Here is a 24,362-nt window from a genome sequence, read left to right on the forward strand (position 1 = left end):
TTCAATAAGTAAAATGCCCAAGCAGAATCAGGACTTGAAAGAAGACATAGAGCGGCTGGAAAATCATTCCAGGAAGAATAACCTCGATTCTAAATGTTCCGGAAGATCTAGAAGGGAGCGATATTAAGAACTTTGTCGTCTCCCTCCTGATAGCTACTATTCTTAAGGACTCTTATGATGTAGACCTGGACTTGAGCATGGACATCCAGAGGGTACACCAGGACCCATTTAGGAGGGTTCCGGGGAGAGAGCGTCCCAGAAAAATCCTGGTGAACTTCCTAACGTACACCATTAAGGAGAGGATCTTGTCTCTTGCTCTAAAAGCTGGTCAGTTAAAGTGCAGCTCTTTAGGTCTCGCCTGTTGCCGATGCGCATGCGCATCGAGCAAAGCGAGACTATTGCGAGTTATCCACACTTTATCTGCACTGCAAGGAATCGTGGCGATTCCTTGCAGTGCCCGTGAGTTTTAAGGTCAATGCGCATGCGCATTAAGCTTATGCGCATGCGCATTGACCTTAAAAGTCACGGGCGCGTGCACGTCCGTCTTTGTTTACCCCTCCGCCCCCTCCCGCCGTGTCGCATTTCTCCTCCCCCTCCCCTCTCTTCCTTCCGTCGTGTCGCACCTCTCCCCTCTCCGCCCCCTCCCCTGCCCGCCCCCTCCCGCCGTGTCGCATTTCTCCTCCCCCTCCCCTCTCTTCCTTCCGTCCTGCCGTGTCGCACCTCGCCTGCACGTTTTCGGCAAGGAACTTTGCCAGCGCTTGTTGTCTGTGCAGTGCCTCAAGATGCAAATGTGTGACGCTGTCTCACCATATGAAGGGTGCTGCTGATGGGCACCTAGTCTGAAGCGTTAGGATTTTAACAATTCACCCTTGCCGCATTAAACTACCTGCTGCCACCCGCTTTTCAGCGCCGCCTGACGGAATCGGCTGCCTCAGGGCGCGCATACACGAGAGATGCCAGTACAGCTGCTGCCTAGCGTGACCTATGTATTTGCACAACTACATAACTCTAAAATGTAAGATGCCTATGGGGGTGGCGCTCTACTTCATCAATTCTGCTATCCGCATTGCAAAGCGTATGTGTGCACATCACCTGCCCGTCTTTAGGGTAAAAATGGTCAAGAGTGTTCGTACCTCAGTCCCTGTCAGCCACTGCGTCCTCGCCGACACTGTCACCCTTTCTCTCCACGCCGGCACTGTCACCCTTCCCCGTCCACGCCTGTCCGGTCAGCCTCCCCCTTCACGCCTGGTCCCAAGTCTGCTCCTGAATGTGGCACAGTGCATGCGCTCGCGCCCGGCCGGGACCAGGGGGCTGCGGCCACCTACCTGCCTCTGCGAAGGTGATGATCTCCGAGGTCTGCTCCAGCAGCTCGCTCCTCTCCGCCCGGCGCCCGACGTCGTCCTCTATCTCCACATAGCCGTCCTGGCCCACCTTGCCCACGTGCAGCTTCTTGATGGCGTTGAGCAGGGCCGCCTTGGGCACGGGCTGGGTGATGTTGGGCCGGCTCCGCATGTGCAGCATGCTCAGGATGTGCTTCTTGACAGCCTCCACCATGTCCGCCTGTGAGGAGGGAGCCGCCTTCTCCAGCCTGCCCAGGGCGCAGGACGGGCAGTCGGTGACCGAGCCCTGCCCCTCAGTCCCCGGGGTGGGGGAAGCCCTCGTCGCAATCCAGCAGAGCCCCAGCAGCAATCCTCTCAGCAGAAGCACGCGCAGCATCCTGGCAGCAGCCTGTGGTGAACCTCTGGCTAAAAAGTGCCTCGCTTTTTGGTGTAACTCCTCGCCCCACAAACACGCACAGGTTTCTCGTTTTCCTTCCTCTCCGGCTAAAGGCGGATTATGATGAAAAGTTTGCAGTGAAGTTTCTGCAGAGCAGGCTCTCTCCCTCTCAGAAAGAAATAAGTGCTCTTCGGATACGTTGCTGTCAGAGGAGTGAGATCTGACTCTGTCTCGGGGACTTCAGAGAGAGGGAGAGAGCGAGGGGACGACTTGGCCTGAAGTGAGTGAGTGAATGGGAGAGGGAAGGAGTTTTGTCTATGAGTAAACCTATGATTAGGGAGGGGGAGGTACAGCCCATATTCTGACAGGCTGCTCTCCTTACTGTCTTCACACACAGACTCGCGCTCTCTCCCCCCACCCCTCCCCGCGTCCCTCCTTTCCCTGCTAACCCCTCGCTCCTTCCCTCCTAATCTTTTACTGAGCACTTTGTTACTAGTTCATACTGACTGCCGCCTTGTCTGTCTGCTCGCCCTGTGCGTGTGCTCACTAATTCCACTTCAGCAACTGAGTAAAACAATTATTCACGTTAGGTCTCTGTACATAGAACGCTTCTGCACTCGGAGTCGCATGCTGCTATCAGTTTAATTTTATTCTTAGTTGAATTATGATGAAACATCTCCCCTTTTACGTATACACGTTGTCTCTGTTTTTTTTCTTTCTCTTTTGCTTCACTCTACATGTATTTCTCCCAATGTCCTCTCTCTTTGGCTTCTCATTCCTCCACCCTCTCTCGCACCTTTTTTTTACGCCTTTCCTTTCTTTTTGCCGTCTCTTTCTCCATCTCTGTTTCACTCCACCTCACTGACTCTTTCTTTACCCCCTCTTCTCTCTATACCCCGTCCTATCCACTCCATTCAGTTTCTGTGCCCCTCCCTCTCAGTCGTCCACTCTCCTTTCGCCTCTCCCTGTTTAACCTTTTCTCTATAGCTTCCTCTTCTTTTATTACTCTCTCTCTTTTCTCTAGATCTTTCACATACTCCTTCCCTCGACATTCCGTCTCTCTAGTTCCATTTGCCTCTTCCCAATGCTCTCCCCTTCTCCCTTTCCCTCTGCCAACTGTCTGCACATCTCTATAAGCGTCCCTCTCTGTGTGTTACACTCTCTTTTTCCTTCTTTTGGTCTCTCTCCTTCCAGCCTAACTCCACCTGAGAAAACTCATTCTTTCATTCTTTCTCCTCCACTCTCTCTCACGCCTCTTTATTATTCATTAACTTGCATCCTCTCATCTCTTAGACCTTCTCCCTGTATTTCTTCCTCCCTAAGTCCCCACTTCCTCTTCTACTCCCTCCTCCTCTCTTTACCTGTTTCTCCTTCCCTTCTCTCTCTGTCACTCTCTTCCCTCCACCTCCAGGTTTCCTAATTTTACTTCCCTCCCCACTGATCTCTCCTTCTTCTACTACTTCCATATCTCCTTATTCCTCTCTAGAGGACATCTCTCTCCAAGCTCTACTTTCCCCTGACGTACCTTTCTCTCTTTTTCCCCTCGTTTGATCTCTCCCCTTCGACCCTCCCTCCTCACTGTCCCTGCTTCTCTATCCAAATCCCCATTTGTTTTATCACTGTCTTCTCCACTATCGGTTTGGTTCACTTTTCTGCACTCTCTTGGTCTCTCTCTCTCTCGCAGCATTACTTCTTCTATATTTCCACACCTCTGTCTCCTATATGGTTTTCTCTCGCTGTTCCTCCTTCCCATATTTTCCTCTTTGCCCCGCCGTTTTCCTTTCTCTCCCTCCTACCCTCTAATGTTATCGTAATTCCGATATTCCGGCATCTTTATATTTGTGTTTCAGTTTATTTGTCATTCATTTGATAACGCCCTCTGTCTTTCTCTCCCTCTCACTCATGTTCTTACTCCCAATTTTTGTCTTTCTGCCTTTCTCATTCCAATATTTATTTGGATGCTTTCCACACACACTGACTGCGCCCCAGCAGCAGTCCAGCTCATGCACCAGGATTTCCGCAACCAGTTTTGCAGTAAGGGGCCACCTTAGAATCGCCAACCCCTCACCCTCAACCCCTCACCCTCACTCACTCACCCTCAACCCCTCACCCTCAAACCCTCACCCTCACTCACCCACCCTCAACCCCTCACCCTCACTCACTCACCCTCAACCCCTCACTCTCACTCACTCACCCTCACTCACCCTCAACCCCTCCCCCTCGACCCCTCCCCCTCACCCACCCTCACTCACCCTCAACCCCTCACTCACCCTCAACCCCTCACCCTCAACCCCTCACTCACCCTCACTCTCACTCATCCTCACTCACCCTCAACCCCTCACCCTCACCCTCACTCACCCTCAACCCCTCACCCTCACTCACTCACCCTCAACCCCTCACTCACCCTCACTCTCACTCAGCCTCAACTACTCCCCCTCACCCTCACTCACCCAAAACCCCTCACTCACCCTCACCCTCACTCACCCTCAACACCTCACTCACCCTCACTCACCCTCAACACCTCACCCCCTCACCCTCACTCACCCTCACTCACCCTCACTCACCCTCACTCACCCTCACCCTCAACCCCTCACCCTCACTCACACTCACCCTCACTCACACTCACCCTCACTCACCCTCACTCACCCTCACCCTCACCCTCACACAGTGCAATAGTTCTCAGACCATTTCAGTTAGAGCTTTTAGAAATGTTTATGGCTTTTTTTATTTGTAATACTTTAGCATTGGCTACAGGAAACAAAAATGCTAAACATTTACAAAAAAAACCCATAAACAATTCTAAAAGCACTAACTCTAATGGTGCGAGACCTATTGCATTTCCAATGCTTGTTTTCTACTGGTTTCTCTTTCACAATTAATTCAGATGTTTCCCATATTACCGCCCCCAAGCAGTGGGAACTGGGGAAGAGAATGATGATACTGAATGCGCTGGGAGCCAAGTCCCAACTGAGATTCCCTGCGTCACTGCGCATCATGTGGAATAATCACATGTATAACTTGAGACTTATTGATGAGGTTGATTTCTTAATTGAGAAAATCAAAGAGGAATGTGGGGGAGGAAGCAGTGGTGGAAGTGGATGTGTCAGTAAGGTGTAATAAGCAGGTATAACCAGTGTAGTGCATGTTCGTCATGGAATATTGAAAAGGAAAAGGAAAACATGAGGATAAAATAAAAAAGGACGAGTCGAATTGGGATAGTAAATGGAGGCATGTTATGCCGGAAAGAAGTTAGTCTACTAAACGTAATAGTATGTTCATAGTTACACCTCTGGTGCTCCTGCCTAAGGGCTTATGCCCGGGAAAAAAGGGAGGGTTCCCCTAGGGTGTAGATGGTTGAGGGTGGTCACGGGGGGGGGGGCGGGTGGTCGTTAGGGGGAGCACGGTGGGGCTGCAGGGGTAAAAAAATAACTGAAAAAAGGGGAGAGATTTCCCTGTAAAACCCAGAAAGGACCGGGAAATAAATCAACAAAAGGAGATTTCCTTTCTGAGTATTATAACTTTATAATTGGCTAAAACATTCATTTAGGCTTCAATACAACAGCAATTACCCCAAATAGTCTAGTTCAAACAACACTAACAACTGTATGTATCAAAATATAGTTTTTATTTTGATATTGTCAAAGCAAAGAAAATACAATCATAAAATTTGCTAAACACATTAAAATCCTAATGATATCATCATAGTTACACAGAATCATAAAAATCCTTTTATGTACAATACATATTGGACAACACATTCAGTTCTTAAACAACCATAATATTCAAATGTACAGAAAAAACAATTAATAATTCATATACAATAAAAACAATTTTGTCGACGCGTTTCGGTGATGTTTTCTTTAGAACACCTTCTTCAGGACTTTCTAAAGGATCTTCTTAATATTCAGGAGTGGTCCTTTTATACATTGCCACATCAGGGTACTGGAGTATTGTAATTGATGATAATGTTATCCCTCGCGTTGCGTCAGGGAATTTGTCATTGCATCAGTAAGTCGGCTAGTACAAGCAGCTTATCCCATTCACGTTTGTGATCCTTGTATCTCTCTAGATTGATACTCGGGTAACTCTGGGCTCTGTACTCCGTGGATCCGTTTGCCTGGCGTATGCACCTCCTTTTGTATTTTGGATGCTCTCGCCAACAGTCTCCTCTCCAACGTCCAGTCGTCTTGGCCCTTCCGTATACCACACGGAAGGGCCAAGACGACTGGACGTTGGAGAGGAGACTGTTGGCGAGAGCATCCAAAATACAAAAGGAGGTGCATACGCCAGGCAAACGGATCCACGGAGTACAGAGCCCAGAGTTACCCGAGTATCAATCTAGAGAGATACAAGGATCACAAACGTGAATGGGATAAGCTGCTTGTACTAGCCGACTTACTGATGCAATGACAAATTCCCTGACGCAACGCGAGGGATAACATTATCATCAATTACAATACTCCAGTACCCTGATGTGGCAATGTATAAAAGGACCACTCCTGAATATTAAGAAGATCCTTTAGAAAGTCCTGAAGAAGGTGTTCTAAAGAAAACATCACCGAAACGCGTCGACAAAATTGTTTTTATTGTAAATGAATTATTAATTGTTTTTTCTGTACATTTGAATATTATGGTTGTTTAAGAACTGAATGTGTTGTCCAATATGTATTGTACATAAAAGGATTTTTATGATTCTGTGTAACTATGATATCATTAGGATTTTAATGTGTTTAGCAAATTTTATGATTGTATTTTCTTTGCTTTGACAATATCAAAATAAAAACTATATTTTGATACATACAGTTGTTAGTGTTGTTTGAACTAGACTATTTGGGGTAATTGCTGTTGTATTGAAGCCTAAATGAATGTTTTAGCCAATTATAAAGTTATAATACTCAGAAAGGAAATCTCCTTTTGTTGGGGTAAAAAAATATACAAAAAATTTCCTTTTTCACTATAAGCATAAATGCTTCTCAAGTCTGTTTAATTTTTTAGGGAAACCTGGTATCGAATGACATCTAATAACATAAAGTTCATATCTTGGAATGTTAATGGACTGCGATGCCCCCGTAGACAGAGGTTAATTATGAAACATCTGGAGCATTCTTCTGCACAGGTTATCTTGTTACAAGAAACCCACCTGAGCAATGCCGAATCCAGAGTTACATTTAGTAAATATAAGTGGGTGGAGAGTTTTTGTTGCTCCGACCAAACCACAGTAAGGGTGTAGCGGTTCTGTTTAGATCTAACCTAGGAAGCACTATAAGGGCTACATTAACAGATCAATCTGGGCGGTGGATCCTGGTGCAGGCAGCGATAGAGGGGGGCGGAACTTGCCATAGTGTCCTACTATGGCCCCTACACTGGCGATTCGACTTATCTTCTCAGAGCTAGCAGAAATCACTGTCCCAGTAATTATCGGTGGGGACTTTATTGTCCTCCTTAATCCCTCTAAAGATAGGTCCAACCTTAGCCGGTATGTTTCAGCTCAGCGAACCCGCCGGACGATGATTAACCTGATGCACGAGCTTGGGTTAGTTGACCTATGGAGATCGAAGAAGGACGAACCAGGTTTCACTTTTTAGCAAAAAGCATGGCCACTCCTCTAGACTAGATTACATTCTTACAGATAGGTCATCTTTAGAGTATTTAGTAGATATCTCTATCCTGCCTTCTATTTTATCCGACTATGCCCCAATATCTTTTTTGTACCAAAGTGGGACTCCAAGGGCTGCCCCGAGATGGACTTCGAAAAGGGCAATGTTATTAAATGAGGAGTTAATCCGTTTCATCAAAATATCGTCTGTGGAGTACTTCACAGAGAATTTGAGTTCAACATCCCTTGAGTTTGTTTGGGATGCGTTTAAGGCTCCTATCCGGGGAGTGCTTCATAGCTGGATATGCTCCAAAAACAGGGTAGAGGCGTCTGAATTTAAGAGGGTGGAGAAAGAGATTTCTAGACTAGAGAAGGCTAGATCTAGCTGCTTACCTGATCAACTACCACAAATCGGTAAAGATTTGGAGCACCACCGTTCGACATGTTGAGATAAATTAGATCAAAAATTGAGGGACCAATGGGCAGTTCATAAAATGGAAAATTATGAATATGGCAAAGGCAGGAGCTACCCTCGCACGGAAGATCAAAGCTGATAGAGTGAGGAATAACATCAATAAGTTATATATAGACGAGTAGTTAGTCATCTTGCCTTCAGGAAGATATGCAGAGGTGCCTTCTGTCCTTATTTTCAAAGCTATATAAGGAAGACATGCCCCCCCCCCCCCCCTATAGACTTAATTCATGATTGGCTTAAAACCAAGGCTCTACCTAGTTTGTCAAGGGAAGGCTGGGACCTGTTGGAAGCCCCAATTTCTGATGAAGGTATAAAAAGCTTTCTTAAGAAGATTAAAAATAATAAGGCGGCAGGGACAGATGCACTTCCGGGGGAGGTGTATAATATTTTGGAAGATGCAATAGTGCCAAGACTCGGAGAGTAGTTTAATTTTATTTATAGCCCTGAAGGTAAGATCCCCCGTCATGGAAAGAAGCAATAATAGTGCTAATTTTGAAGCCGGGTAAAGACCCCCTCCGAGCAGACTCGTATAGACCTATATCCCTGCTGAATGCAGATTATAAGATCTTCACTAGCATTCTGGCAGGGTAGCGCCTCAATTGATTAATGAAGACCAAAAGGGCTTTCTGCCTGGAAGGTACATTCAGGAGCAAACCTTACAGTAAATTGGGTGTATCGATCTGGCGGTGGCACGGTCGGAACCCTTGGCGGTGGCTGCCTATGACGCCGCCAAGGCATTTGACCGTGTTAATTGGTTATTTCTCTGGGAGACCTTAAAGGTAATGGGCTTTGGTCCTCTGTTTATGAATACTCTTACTAGATGTTATGCGGGGGCCTCCGCTGTTATTCTTCTTAATGGATTATTGACACCAAGCTTTAGTATTGAAAGGGGAACGCGGCAGGGGTGCCCTATATCACCCCTGCTGTTTGATATCTATATTGAGCCTCTGGCTCAAGCTTTGAGACTCGAACAGATCACCCCATTTCAGATATCTGACTATAATTGTAAGCTGGCCCTATAGGCCGACGATCTGCTGGTCTATACCAGCAATCCAGCTGAGGTATTTCCCAGGGTGGAGGACACTTTGGCGGAGTTTGGCCTTTACTCTGGATTCTCGGGCAATCCATCTGAGACCGAGATTATGTGTTAGGGCGTTGAGGGATATACTGGGAGGCACTGCGGGGAGTTAAAGTATCTGGGGATTACTATAACACACGATATCGATGATATCCCCAGGACTAACTTGAAGAAAGTTTCTAAGGAAATCGACCATCTCCTCCTGAAATGGCAGAATCTCCCCCTCACTATCTTCGGCAGGGTCAACCTGGTTAAAATGGTTATACTGCCAAAGTTGACATATCTATTAGGTGCTGTCCCATTAGACTTTCCTAGAAAACTACTGGGTAAAATCCAAAGTAAGATTGGGAGCTTTATATGGGCCAATAAAAATTCCAGGTTATCTTGGAAGAAGTTAAAACAGAGGCTAGTCAAGGAAGGCCTTGCTCTCCCGGATGTCTTTCTTTATTCTCTGGCTTTTCAGTTTAAGAGCATTCGCTGCCTTCTCTCTAGCCCCCCTGGCTCTAATTGGGGGAAAATCTTGACTACCATGGTCCAACTCGAGGGAGGTAATACAGGGTTTTTATACAAATTTGGCGCTCCCAGATTCTTTAAAAAGGTATGTTTAAAAGTAATAGTCAGCTCTCATGTTATGGCAAATTTTGAAGAAGTGGGGAATTAGATACTACTCTGATTTAGCCCCTATTGGGACTCCCCAGGGCTGCCCGACTGCCTGAATGATATCTTGGCTATCCCTATTAGGAGGGCGGAAATTGCTATCTGGTCCTATTTTATATCCTCGGATGGAGTTCTTCCATGGGAGTTGTTAAAGGGGAGAATAGGGGAACATTTTTCCCGCTTCAAATATTTGCAATTATGTTCCTGGTTTGCGGGTGATAGTGACCTTATAGGTGGAAACTGGGAGATAGAAAACAAACTCCAAAATGTAAACCCCATAAAAAGGAGGTAGGATTATGGTATAGGGCCTCAATAGATGCAGACGTTTTAGATCTTCCCCCTCCTTACACAGTATGGAACTCCTCAATCCTGGAGAATGCCTCTGTTTTGTTTTTTTCTTCCCTTTACAACTTATATAAATACGTTAAGTCAGCCTCTTTGAAGAAAAATCACTTTTTTGTGGTAAACAGATTATATTACACACCTGAGAAGATTGCTAGGTTTGCCCAAAATTCAATTCCGAAGTGCCGAGGTGTGGTCTGAGGGAGGACGACTATTTACATATGTTTTTTGAATGTGTACACCTAAAGGTCTTCTGGGAGAATATTGAGAGGGCATTGGCGGTAATCTTTAAAGTTAAAATCAGTCTTACCTTGTCTTTAGTTGTATTTGGTACTGAAAATAATCTTACAAATCGACTCTCTAATAAATCAATTGGGTTACTCCTCTGCTTGACATTATTGGCCCGTAGAGAGATTTGCAGGATGTGGAAAGACTGAGCCTCCGCAAAATGAGATCTGGCTGAGAGCGGTATTGAGTATGGCAAGACTGGACCAAGGGGAGGGGAACATCTGGGTACCTTTATCTAGCTGGGGTACAGAAATGAGGCTGTTTTAACTTCTCTACAGTCCAATTATTACACCAAGCCTCGTACGAAGAAGCTGGCCTGGTCGGCCTAATAGCGATGCAAGAACATGGATCCAGGGTGCCCAGCTTGGAAGTTGATCCTTGTGCAAAATTGCAGACGCTTAAGGTGAAATAAGGACAAAAAAGAAAAAGAAAAAAAAATTGAATACTTTCCTCTTGAGAGTGAGTTCATTTTAACTCACTCCATTGGGCTTCTCGCCAAATACTCAGGGTATTCTGTCAAAATGTTCCTATCATGTGAGGTAATTAGAATTGTTTTTTAAAACATATTTTTGGGCCTATATGCCCAATAGTTCAACATTATTTTGCATCTAATGCTATGCATCATAGATCCCCTTTGGGAGATTTAAATGATTAAAATGTTCCAAATGATCCAAAATATCCCCTTTATCTATACAGAATATTTCGGACCCATTCAAAGCTAAAGAAGGGATCTTGATCAAAACTAGTTTATTGAAGAATATTAACAGGCATGGAACGGGCTGACAATCCCAAATCTTGTTTGTTGCCTTGGAGATGCTCTTTCTCATACATTTACTTTCTCAATGTGTATATGGTCTTGTGATCCGCTTCCTATTACACAGGTACTAGATTTCTTGCAAGGAGGATCTCTTTCTAACACGCCTTTATAACTGATTTGGCACTTTTCCTTTCTTATTGAAATCTATAGAAGAATATTCCTTGAAAATGCAGAGCTTTGGTTTTGGCATAGAAATTGATCTCCCCAACTGAACAGGTGCTGTTTGGACTCAAGAGGTTAGCCTTAATGGGTACAGCAGTTCTATTTTCTGAAGATGGGCCCTAATGACTGTGATCCAGCACTGATCTATTTTCATTCACACTATTCAGAGATGTGGGTTCACTCACTGTATTCAAAGATGTGGCTTACACGTATAAGGAAGAGCACCTCATAAAAATTGAAGAGGCTCTTCTCCGCCCAAATATATTAGAGGTGACTCCTAAGGAGCCTTTCCGGTCCCAGGACGAGAAATTCAGACCCCACCTCAGGCCAATGGGGATTTCTACTGACACTAATGCATGTACTTCTTTAAACTAGGGCTGACACTGTGGATTTTCTGAGCTAGACAGCTCCGTTTGGTCCACCAGATTGATGGAATCTCACATGGGGAACAGGAGAGTAGGAGCTCTTGTCATCCTCCAACACACCCTGTCAGTCTTGATAAGGGCTCAGGAGATGATCTTTGTCCTGCCATTCACTTAGCTTCACAATAAACTAGGGCTCACTGGAAGCAACAAGCATTGGCAAAGACAGTGATCTGGCTTTAATGTGTGAAGGTATGCAAACAACATTTGTGTATGCCTGTGTTAGCTTATTAATACCAGACCGATTGCTTTCCCATTGTTTATTTATCTGCTGAGGGGAGCAGTCCAACAGGCAAAATGCAAGACCAGACTAGAACATTAAACAAAACCTGTTGCAGTGGAGAAAAACAGAACAAAATAGGACGAGTTTCTGTTTACCATGCAGGCAGGACATAAAAATTTACTTTGTGATTCAATATAATTTGAGATGTAAAATAGTCCCTTTTGCATTGCAGTGTTTGTACTCCATAGGAGGCAGAAAAATACATCAAATAGCCAATAGCATGAGGAGTGAGAGAAGTACTCATCTGGGCGAAGCCATAGCGCCCTATGTGTATATTTTGAAGAATTGATAACAATACATATAAGAGGCGCATGCAGTCAAGCCAAACCTGAAAATGATTTGCATCAGTGTCATTCGACTTTCTTGTACTCCAGAAACACACAAACCACATATTAAATACAATTGTCCTCTTTACATCTATCACCCCCTAAAAAAATTATTATAGACTTTCAGTTGAGTATCGCATTACCGCCCAATTCATGAACTCTGCAAAACGTCTACGGTGACTACAATGCATCTGATAGACTTCTAGCTACAAATTCCTTACCGTAGAATTTTTCCCCAGGTGTCTGACTATATCTGGACATTTTTGGGGAACAGTACCCTTGCGTGTGGGTAGGTGGTGTAGTTCCGATCTGCGTGGCATTGTTGGTGTGGTCCGCACTGGAAGTGATCTGTCTATATGGGTGCCATTCCAGCATGATGATGTCATGTCTTGTCTTTCCGCGCCGATCGGCGCAAATCCAGAGAGCGCTACCTCTAGTCACTTTTTGGCTAGCCTTTTCTCTTCTTGTCAGTCTTTTGAGAAAGTCTTCTCCAGGTGTGGCAGGAATGTCGTCTAGAAAGAGCGGCTTCAAGCCCTGCGGCACCGGTCACCAATCGATGTCGGTGATGAGCCCGGACATGCCTCAAGCACTACCACAACTTGAAGACCTATGCCAACTGCTGCGGCATGAATCCGAAGGCCTTGAGGGAGCGGTGTGACTTCACGACCATCTCAATCCCGGTCGAGAAGATGGTCCCGGTATCAATTGCAGAGCCCAAGATCTTCGTCGCACTCAGTCGTTTGGTCACTATGGTAAGTCCCACGGCAAGAATAGTAATAAGCTTACTTCAGCTTATCCATCGACAGAAAAGGGAGCATCGCCATTCAAGGCCTGGCTCCACAGTTGAGCCAGAGCTTGGGCCTGCTCTGTGCTTCCTCTGTGCCTCCCCAACTTTTCAGGAGCCGGAGCGACCGCCTGCTCATCTTCAAATATGGGTGCATGGCCTCAAAACTCCTGAACTTCTCATTCCCACTGGTGCGCCTTTGGGCCCTGCAAGTTCGGGAGAAGTCCCTACTAGTTCCACACAGATGGCTCTGCCCTAGGCTCAAGTTGGGCCCCTTCGATCCACGGATGGATCGGGACCGGCGCTGGACACACCTTCTCGATCTTCCTGGTGCCAATGCCGACGCTCCTGGTGCTGTCCCCATTCTGACTCCCATCTCGGACAGAGCTGGAGGGGTGTCGTCCATTGCAGACTAGAGCCATCCCTTCCAGGCTGGAGTGTTGAGTCCTGTTCCTATGGGATAGGACTCGAGGAGCATTGGGAGGAGTTGATGGACCCTGAAGAATACCAGCCTTTAGTTCCAAACATGGACTGAGGTGAGGACTTGGTAGAGACCAGTGGACTGTACACTTCTCTAGATACTGGCATGCTTTATCCCCCTACCATGGCTACAGAGGAAGAAGCAGCATTTGCAATAGTGGTGAGAAGGGCAGCCAACGTCCTAGACCTTAGCCTACACTCGTAGCAGTCAAGTCAACAGTCTTGATAGAGTTGCTTCATCTGGGCGGAGCAACTTCGGAACCACTTGACCCATTTAATGAAGCTCTTACAGACGTCCTGCTTGTGACCTAGCCCAAGCCCAGCACAGGGCCTCTTGTGAACAGGTCTATTGACCGCCGCCACATCCCTGCCCCAGGGTACCTCAATTTCCTCACATAATACCATACCCCAGATAGCTTGGTGGTCCAGGCCTCTCCCTCTTGTGGATCCTAGCACATTCCCCACTGCCCCAGTGAATATGGATTTCAAGATGCTGGGCACCTTGTGCAAGAAGATGTTTTCTTCCACTAGCCTGGCACTGCAGTTCATGAACACTAGATGTCTTTTGGGTCATTAATCCCATGCTCTAAGAGATTTGTTGCGCAGGTGCTGCCTATGGTTCTGGTAAAGGCCCAGGTCATACTCTCCAAGGCTCTTGCTGATGGGAGTGAAGCAGCTAAGTTCACAATCGCATGTGAACTGGATACCACAGACTTGTTGGCCAGAGTGGTTTCCTCGTCGGTGCCCTTATGGCGCCACACCTGGCTGAGAACACCTGGCTTTTGAGTGGATGTCCAAGCACCACTAATGGAGATGCCCTTTGATGGCTCCTGTCTCTTAGGAGACCAGGCTTATTCAGTGCTGGAGTGCTTTAAAGATGGCATGACTACAGCCAGGTCCTTGGGCCTTTCCATGGCACCTTGCCATCCACAATCTGCCTTTTACTTTTTTTCGTGGCCACGGATGGGGCTTCCAGCTTAGTCTATACCCTCCCAGCTACCTCTACGTGGTTGATGACATGGTACCCAGAGACACCATGGGCCAAGCAGCCAGAGATTTGGGCAGTCCCCACCTTCCCCAGTCAGCCATAGATTCCAAAACCAGTGGGATCAGGTTTTGCCATCACTTGCCCTGCTGGAGGTCTATAACATCAGACCAATGGGTTATGTAATTGTCCAGAGGGGATGCTCCCTCTCCTTCATGACTACCCCTCCACCGATACTACCTGTTTGCGACCGGATGAAAGAAGACCATCTTACTTTGCTCCTCCAGGAAGTGACGGCTCTGATGGCCAATGAAGCCATAGATATCATGCAGATGCCAGAAGTAGGTTGTGGTTGCAATTTCCACTACTTTCTGGTGACCAAGAAGGATTGAGGCCTTCATCCTATTCTAAACCTGTATCCTCTAAATTTCTACCTCAAGAAAGAGATAGTCAAAATGCTCACGCTTGCTCAAGTAGTGTCTGTTCTGGACCCAGGAGACTGGATGGTAGCATTGGGCTTGCAGGACGCAAATTTCCACATTCCAGTCCTGCCTGCCAACTGACGTTTCCTGCCTTTCACAGTGGGTCACGAGCACTTATTTATTTTATTTATTTATTTAACTTGTATAGCGCGTTATAACCACCGGGGTCTCTAAGCGCTGTTTGTCCAGATTACGTAGTGAGGTATGGCATTTACTTGATCCCAGCAGTGCGCCTAGAGGCTGCTCCATGCTTGCTTGAACAGTACAGTTTTTAACTTTTTCCTGAAGGATAGCAAATTGCATTCCTTCCTAAGTTCTGGGGCCAGTTTGTTCCACAAAGCTGGGAGTGTGTTGGAAAAAGCACGTCCCCCCACCGTGGCCAGTTTGAAACGGGATTGGGACAAGAGGGTAGCGTCCGACGAGCGCAAGGTCCTGCCCGGTATATATGGGAATAGGCGGGATTTCAAATATCTTGGTGCTTTACCATACAGCGCCTTATGTACGATGCACAATCCTTTAAATACAACCCTCTGCCGAATCGGGAGCCAATGTAGCTCCTGCATCAGGGGGGAAGAGTGGGCAGTTCTGGGTTTCTTATAGATCAGCCTGGCTGCATCATTCATAACCCCCTGTAGCTTATCCAGCAACCGCTGGGGTAAACCTATATACAGGGAGTTTCCGTAGTCCAGCCTAGCCAGGATTGTGGCTGAGACCACGTGTCTCAAGGTGGAAAATGAGAGTAATGCAGAGATCTTCCTTAGTTGTCGTATCAGGCCTATACAAGTATCCACTACCGTAGTGACTTGTTTTTTCATGGATAGTTTATCATCCACGTATAGGCCCAGACTTTCGACTGCAGTCGCCGGTTTCGGAGGCACACCCAGCTCCACAGGCCAGAATTTCTCGCTCCAGGGGTTGCTCGAGATGGAAATGGGCAACACTTCCGTCTTGTCCGGGTTGATTTTTAAGGAGTTCTCGGACATCCAATTAACCGTGGCTTTGAGTATGTCCTGCAACCTGGTGGACGCTTGCAATTTTCTGTGCTCCCTTTTGGGCTTACCTGCGCCCCTCTGGTGTTCACCAAGGTGATGGCGTTGGTTGCAGCTCACCTGCAGAGATCGGAGGTGCCAGGTTTCCCCTAGCTCAACACTGGCTGTTGAGGGCGGGCTCACCCCAGGCTGGCGTCTCCCACCTCCAGGCTATGGCGGGTCTCCTGCATGCGTGGGGTTCACTGTCAACGTTCTAAAGTCACACCTGACTCTCTCATATGCTCCCTTTAATCAAGGCTCTTCTGGAGACTGTTCAGTTTTGAGCCTATCCTCCTGAACGACGAGTCCAGGATAGTCAGGCTATGATACCGATATTTCAGGCTCCATCCTGGATTTCTGTGAGATTAACTCTGAGGCTGCTGGGCCTCATGCCTCCTGCATCCTGATTTTGACAATGCCCACTGGCATATGCAGGCTCTGCAACGGGACCTGATGTTCCAGTTGGCGCAGCATCAGGGAAATCTCTCCAACATGGTCCAGGTCTTGGACGGACCTGCAAAAGATCTGTAGTGGTGGTTTACGAACTGTGATTAGGTCAGCGGCAGACTCCTCTCCTTTCCCTAGACAGATATGACAGTGGTGACACATGTGTCACTCCTGGGATGGGGCAGCCATCTGGGAGATGTGAAGATCAAAGGCCTGTGGTTTCCGGCGAAACCTGGACTCCACATCAAACCTCTGGAGCTCCAGGCAGTCTGGCTGGCAGTGTCTAGCGAATCCCGAGTGGCATCTCCATTCGAATGTAGTGAAAGGTTTCTTTCACCAGTGGGGAGTGCCTTGGTTCGATCTGTTCACCATTGCCAAGAACATGCAGTGCCAGCAGTTCTGCATGCTGGAGTTTCCAAGGCAGCTCTCATGAGCTGATTTTCATCTCGATTGGAGCTCAGGCCTCCTGTATGTCTTTCTGCCCACACCACTCCTGCCCAGAGTTCTCAAGAAGATCGGGAACGACGGGGCCCAAGTCTTCTTGTGGTTTCGGACTGAGCTCGGAAAGTTCTGTATCCCTAGCTGTTTACCATGGCCATCGGTCCTGCGATCAGACTGCCCCTTCGGGAGGATCTTCTGTCGCAGCAGCAGGGGAGGGTTCTCCACCCAAACTTGTCATTGCTCAGCCATCATGCTTGGAGATTAAGGGGGGACAGTTGACAGCTTTCGGCCTACTACCTAAAGTCTGCAATGTTATCTTGGTATCCAAGCATCCCCGGTGTACGCCTGCCGTTGGGGCAGGTTTGTGGCATGGTGTGCGAGTAACAGGTTAATCCTATTTCTGCCCCCACCTCCCCCCTCAGGTCGTCCTCGTTATCCTTTCCTTTGCCCTGCAGGGCTCTTCTCTTGGCACCTTAAAGGGTTAGCTTTTTGCTATATCAGCCTTTTTGCGGTTGCCTGACCAGTCATTCCTCTTCAAATCCTCTATTGTACATAGATTCTTGAAAGATTTGCAACAGGTTTCCTCCTTCACCCTTCATCATGCCTCAGTTGGACCTTAATTTAGTCCGGACGTTCATAAGGTGCGCTCCCTGGTGGCAATAACATCTGCCTGGAGGGTCAGTAAGCTTCAGGCTTTGTCATCCAAGCCTCCATACCTGAACACCTGCCCAGACAAGCTTGTTCTTCGTCCTAGAGCTTCTTTTTTGCCAAAGTGATTACTCCACATCCTTCGAAGGAAGAGGAGCAACTTCAATGACTGGACCAAAAAAAACATTATTGTTCTACCTTGACCGTACATAAGAGTTCTGGGTGTGTGACCAACTCTCCATGGAGAAAGCGGACTATTAAAATCTGCTACGCATTAGCCAAAAAGCAACCCCGTCAGGGTTTTCATGCTCATTCCACCAGAGCCAAGGCAGCGATCACTGCATTGGCATGCAGAGTTCCGTTCCTGGATATCTGCCAGGCAGCAATGTGAGCATCTCTCTACATGTTTACCAAGTGCTACTGCCTGGATATTCAGGTCCGTCAGGATGGGCTCTTTGCCCGTTCGGTCCTGCAGGACGTTTTAATGCAAAATTGTTTCGCAGACCCAACTCCAGGAAGGTATTGCTGGATATCTATTCTAAGGTAAGGAATCTGTGGCTAGAAGTCTCAATTAGATGAATAAGGTACTTGCCTTCGTTAACGCTTTATTTGGTAGAGACTCTATCTAGCCGCAGATTCCTTACCGACCCACCCACCCTGCGCACTCATCAAACGGATTTCTAGTGATTGGGATTCACCGTTTCAGGGCTCTCGTTTTCCAAACCAGTGGTCCGTGTTCTTCATGGCTCCAAGCTCCTGGCATGGAAAGTCGTGTAAAGAAACGGACGCCTGCATGCTGGGGTAGCTTCTATTTAGACACCACGTACGTCCCTTCCAGCACTGATGACACCACTTGGAGCCGAACCACACCACCTACCAGCGTGCAGGGGTACTGCTCATGAAAAATTTCCGATCTAATCTTACACCTGGGGATAATTCTAAAGTAAGGAGTCTGCGGCTAGATATCTTCTATCAGACAAGGTGTTACTGAACATAAGTAACTAGGTATTGATGAAGTTTTGCCATTCAAGTACACTTTATACCCATCTTTCATACACGGAACGTGAAAGCACTATCTCAGAAACTTTGTGCATGTGCTTAGGATTTTCCTTGTGTGAGCGAAAAAGATCAAGCCCAGGAATAACTCCAAATCAGTCTTGCTCATAAAGCACAACTAGATAGGTAAGTGTATACGTTTAAAGTTATTGTAACCAGGTCTTGTGCACAATTAATCACTGCATATTGTATTACTCAGTTGCATTTGTATACCTAAGTATTATCACACAGATCTGACAGTTCATAATTCGCGCCTCTGCCTTAGCTCCCTCAACACTAGCTAAACAAAGATAAACAAGTTTTAAAATCTCTTCTGTACAATTTGGTCCTTTGTGTGTCTCAAGGCTGCCTTGTGTTCCTTTCCAGGGGCAAACAGCGTTGTTTATCTATCTGTCGAAGGCTTGACCTCTGCAGTGCGCCAAGGCATTAAAGCGGTGAAGGACAAGCAAGACGACGACCTGAACACCAACAACGGGCACGCGGGCTCCGTGGGCCACTGCACCGCGTGCCTGACTGGGAAGTACCCGGTGGAGCTGGAATGGTGACCGGCCACGCTCCTGCTCCCTGAACCGGTGAAAAAAAGGACTGCCACCAAGTCGGGGATAATACTACGGCGTGCAGTAGAGGCCGCAATTCATATGTGAAATAAAACCAAAATGTAGACTTTTAGCAATTGTGGAGTGAAGCGCTCAACACACGTGCGGACAGAGGTGTCCCAGTACTCCACGTATTTCAAGAAAACCGTGCTGGCCACTGGGCAAGGAATGGATACGTTTTAAAACGTGCAATATGTTGGCTTTAAAATCGTAGTATTTTTCTACCCAGTGTCAGACTGAATTTCGTTATGGAGATTTGTGAAAGACTGTGTGCCTCCAAGCGAGTTGTGGAGGCAGTGACAGATGTGGTGGGCTGTGTTGAAACTGCCTTGGGTGCCAACGCATCTAACATACACGTAAAAAAATATGGTAGTTGCTTTGACTCTCAATAAAACAAAGATTATACTTTATGTAATGCTGCATACCGCACAAGCACCCTTCAGAGCGCGACTACTTGGTCCCGGATGGTCCATTTCAATAAAGTAGACAATATTCGTTCCAGCCCTACTATATATTTTTGATTGTAGCCAGTACACGTGTGTTAAACTGCCGTTGATATATTTGTTTTGACTTATAAGTGATACTTGACGGGCTGAGAATGATGTGGTATTAGAGAGTATTGTTGAATCCATGTCACATTGGCCAGTGTACAATGTCTTAGTGCGTGTGTGGGTTATTCAGTTATTCACATTGAAAAGAATGCTATTATTGCTGTGTTTGTATTTCAAAGATCCCAGGGTCATGCCAGTCTAGCTGTCGTTGGTATGTGTGTCTGCAAATGTTGTTCTACTCAACAGTGCACTTGTGAAGCAACATAACTTTGATCTTTTGATCTGGCAGAGGCAATTCTGCTTTGTTGATCTTTAACTAAGTAAGCGGTTTATTTTTGTATTGTCTTTAATTAAACCGTACACCGATCCAACTGAAAACGTGCGTCTATGTTTGTGACTGCGCATCGAGAAACGTTCTGTGTAGTAAATTAAATATGTTGTCATCTTTTAATCTAAATTTACAGTGCCACATGTAGGAAGGTAGCCTGAAAATTGTACTTTTCGTAACCAAGTGATTCTGGAAAATGTAATTTGGGACGGCAGTCATACTCTTTTTATTGCAGATTCAGTCGTGATTTAGAAAGGTGTCAGCCTGCTGTAGATCTATTACTTATTGTGCTCAAAGTAAGTTTAACTAACCTCTGGCTCGTGGGGTGATGAATCTGGAGATATCTGAATACTAACTAGTCTGGCAAATGGAAACAAATGTACGCTACATACATTTAGCTGCACCTGCAATTACGGAAAACGAAGAAACCCAGTCTAATCTAGTATTCAAAGTAACGCGAAACCTTCACCGTTACTTTGAGCAAGGACTTTTTAAACATATGCTCATAAGCTATTCTATTTTAAAAGTTTAAACTCATCTGATGCAGTCCAGTCACCCTGGACGTGCAAATATTGATTCAGTTTGCATGGGCTGCGAGGACAGCGGTGCCTTCTCAATTACTGATAGCAACAAGTGCTATGGATACATGTGAGAGGAAGGGCGTCAAAGTATAAATCTCCACCTATTTAGTGCATAATCTGGTTTTCCTTTGTCAGCTCACAGTTGGTGCTTGCCTCTTAAACGTTATGTCCCCTGCCTTTATAAGAGCGTACCTGGAATTATTCTCAAGAGTTTGAGGTATTTCAGACAGTGGAGTTCCCCTAGATCAGACTGTAACCATCTCAGGATGGGGGCCCTGTCGACCTCTTAAAATTCCAGTTTCTTCTCAAGATACATGGTCAGCCTCTTCTATTCCTAATGTTTCCCACATTCAGTACTAAACCAGTCTATAATGTATGGGGTCTTCGTTTTCCCCCCCACAACGATGTGATATCCCTTGTCTTAAGAGATACAAAGTAAACCATTTGCCAGCCTCTCATGGAATGGAGAATGAATAAATTAATACATGAATTAGGAAAAATGTATAGAGCACGACTGCTGCTTCATTAGAATCGTCTTGGCGCTATGTCGGTAATGAAAGTAAAAACAGAATAGCACTTCTAGGAACAGTAAAGTTTTCAGCTGGGCCTTAAACAGACTTTAGATCGGAATGGATCAAAGGTATAATGGTAAAGCATTCCAAAGACTGGGAGCTAAAAAATTAAAAGATCTACCACCAGATCTAGATTTTGGTTAGCTGAGCAAAGAGCCCTAGAAGGAAAATATTTTTTGAGCCTGTCTTAAATATACTGAGGACAATTCTGATGAAAAGCTCTTTGCGTAACCATAAGTGTTTTAAACTTGATTCTAGATTTAACCGACAACCAGTGACGTTGCTTTAGGCCTTGCCTAATGGTGTTTCTTTTTAAAATATTCAGAACAAGCCGAGCTGCAGGTCCAGAGAGACTCCCAGATAGAGTATGGTAGCATAGTCTAATCTGGAAGTAATTAATGCGTGTGCAATACTCTTCCGACTGACATTGGAAGGGTATTTTAGGAACTTTCTAATGATTTTAAATGCCCAAAACTGATGGCAGCAGTGTTCTGCACCTGGGACATGAAAGACAGCGCCGTATCCAATGAGACCGCCCGGTTCCTCACAAAAGTTGAAGGGGTGGTTGCTCTGCCCAACTCGGAAGGCCAAAGTCTCATGGCATCGACAGTGGAAGGTGTACCAAACACCAACATTTCTGATTTATCAGAATTAAGTTCCAGACAGCTGTTATGCATCCAGAGGAGGAAGAAACGTTTGATTGTTTTGAAGTCCCAATACGGTGTATGTTGGTAACCTTGGAATGGATGCCTGGACCATTTCATCAACTACATCTAGGAGTTCTTTTCAAAACATTTGTATCTTCAGGCATTGCCATAATATACACAATAGGGTCACGGGAAGCACAATCCTAAGCAGATGTAAAACAAGTAATATGTAATTACAAAAGTTGGGACAAACAGTTGGATAGAATCCAATTGAAATAAACAATGAAACTTTTTTTCCAGATAAGGTACAGAACCAACTATAGTCCATGTGTGTTCATTTTATTCACAAGGCTTCATAAAAGAGAATCAACAAGAGCAGCTGTTTATCCCAACTTTTGTAATTGCAGATTACTTGTTTTACATCTGCTTAGGATTGTGCTTCACGTGACCCTATTGTGCATACTCTGTCTTACCGATGCTGTGGATTGGTAATAGTCACTCTTGATAGTGTGACAGTGGTCTACATAGCACTCCGCCTCAACTAAAGGTGGTCGAGTATATTAATAGCCCAATTGACTTTTTTCAAACAAATTAATAAGTGATAGTGCGGTTCCTTTCCTATTTGGAAAACACCACTACCAACATTTGCTTTTCTATTGCCATAATATACATGGGTTGAAGTACAATTCTCCCCACATTCTCACCAGCATTTCTGTGATTTATGTTTATCCCATTCATTCAATTTGTATGGGGTGTACTACCAGTATAGAACTATTTCGTTTTTTCTACACTGCTTCTAGAGGAGATATGTGCGGTTGTACATATGTCTGCATTCTTTGTGAATGTACACCCCAACTCAGCCTCCCATCTCTTTCTGTGCTGTACATTTTTTTCTTTTTATGAATATCTAGGCACTTTTATACGTCGAGGTAAGCATTTATTAACTCCATCTTTCCTAATGAGCCATTTTTCACATGCAGTTAAAGTTTTGGGCAACGTTGGTTTAACTGACTGATGTAATACCCCTGTCTAAGCGAACTATAATTGTATGTTTCACCACTTTCTGAAAATGTTCACACCTTTTGGGGGGGTCTCACAAACCTCTTCTGAGATTTTCACAAGCATCTTACCTACCCTCGTTATCCCTTACTTGTCTATTCCAAGAAGGAGGCCCCATCCATGGCAGGTGTGAAGTTCAGTTTCCCTACTACTGGAGTAAATGGCGAAGGGATACGTGTGGCTTGGTTCAAAAGCCACACTCTCCTATACTGCCATTGTGGCCTACTGATTAGCAGAAAAGTGTAGTCCGCCAGCTGTGGTACAGTGTCTAACCATGTTATTTGCCTTGTTTTTTCATGCAATAACCTGATTGGTCTCTGCCATTCTAAAACAGCGTAAATGTGATGTTTGATACTATCTTACTACTTCAGACAAACCAAGGCTTCTTTATTTAGGTTTTCTTTCTATATAGCAGTGACTTGGCTTTGCTTTATTTCTTCCACTGGCCATCTGAACTTCAAGAATGCAGATTGGAATTGTTAAATTCGGATTGCAATTCCTACCTCCCGATTCATCAACTTTTGAACATCTCCAGGTGCCAGATTGGATCTGGAAACTTTTGTCATAGCTCTGGTGGTGGCTCCATCAGAATGGCGTGGGTGGCATCTTCCCTGCCTCCGCATCTGCTCGACTAGTGTCAATAATCCAGGAATCAGCAAATCAGAGTACGTTTTGTAGAATGACACAGTTAAGCCATCACAGCCTGGCGCGCTCCCAGCCCTCATCGACGATAGTGCCCAAACTACTTCCTTCCGTTCAAACGGCCAAACCAAGTGTTGGTCAGCCATGGCAGCTGGATATGTGTCAGATAATCCAGAACACGTTCCTCCGGAGTCGGCCACCTAGAGGCGTACAGAGATGCATAAAAGTCCTGGAAACGATCCGCAACCTGCTCATCTGGCAAAAGATCCCCAGTCTGGGGGGATCTTAGCACAGGCGTCATCGCGCAATGTCTACGCTGCTTCGCCAGTCGCGCTAATACTGCTCCTGGGCGCTCTCCCTCCCCATAGGATCTCGCAATGGCATACTTGCCCAAGTGTTTCACCTCGGAATCCGCCTCCTCATGATATTCATGAAGCGTTTGAGCTAAGTCCTGAAGAAGCTCTGCGCTGGAATCTCACAAACGTCGCGCCTCAATGTCCCTGAGCCTGTTTTCAAGCAATGATAGACGGTCCCTAATTGATTTAAGAACACCCAAATGCTTTGATATAGCCACGCCACGTATAAATGCCTTAAATGCCTCCGAAACTGTCAAGAACTAATCTACCAAGCCAACGTTCTTGTCGAAGAATTCCTCTATGGCAACAGCTAGCTCTTCCCGGAGAGCGTCCTCCATCAACGAGTAAGCGGGAAAGCACCAGGTAAAAGGGGGAGGACGTCTCGCCAGCGCTTTAATGGTAATGAGAACTGGGGAGTGATCAGAATAGGTGTGTGGCAGCGTTGTGCACGTCTGAACCAGAGAGAGGAGACGCGAGGTAGACTACCAATAATCAATGCGAGTGTGAATATCATGCG

General features: G+C 46.0%; 1 protein-coding gene across 1 annotated transcript in view; it reads left to right on the forward strand.

Moving 5' to 3' along the window:
• PPAT (phosphoribosyl pyrophosphate amidotransferase) overlaps positions 1–20,038 on the forward strand; it is a 335,241-nt gene extending 315,203 nt beyond the window's left edge. Inside the window, exon 11 of the mRNA XM_086962610.1 lies at positions 18,880–20,038. Coding sequence (XP_086818736.1) covers positions 18,880–19,058 — 179 coding nt within the window. The 3' untranslated portion in view covers positions 19,059–20,038. The remainder of the gene's footprint in view (positions 1–18,879) is intronic.
• The last annotated feature ends 4,324 nt before the right edge of the window (positions 20,039–24,362 follow it).

The sequence above is a fragment of the Lissotriton vulgaris genome, chromosome 3_1 (assembly GCF_964263255.1).
Source record: "Lissotriton vulgaris chromosome 3_1, aLisVul1.2, whole genome shotgun sequence".
Lineage (NCBI taxonomy): Eukaryota > Metazoa > Chordata > Amphibia > Caudata > Salamandridae > Lissotriton > Lissotriton vulgaris.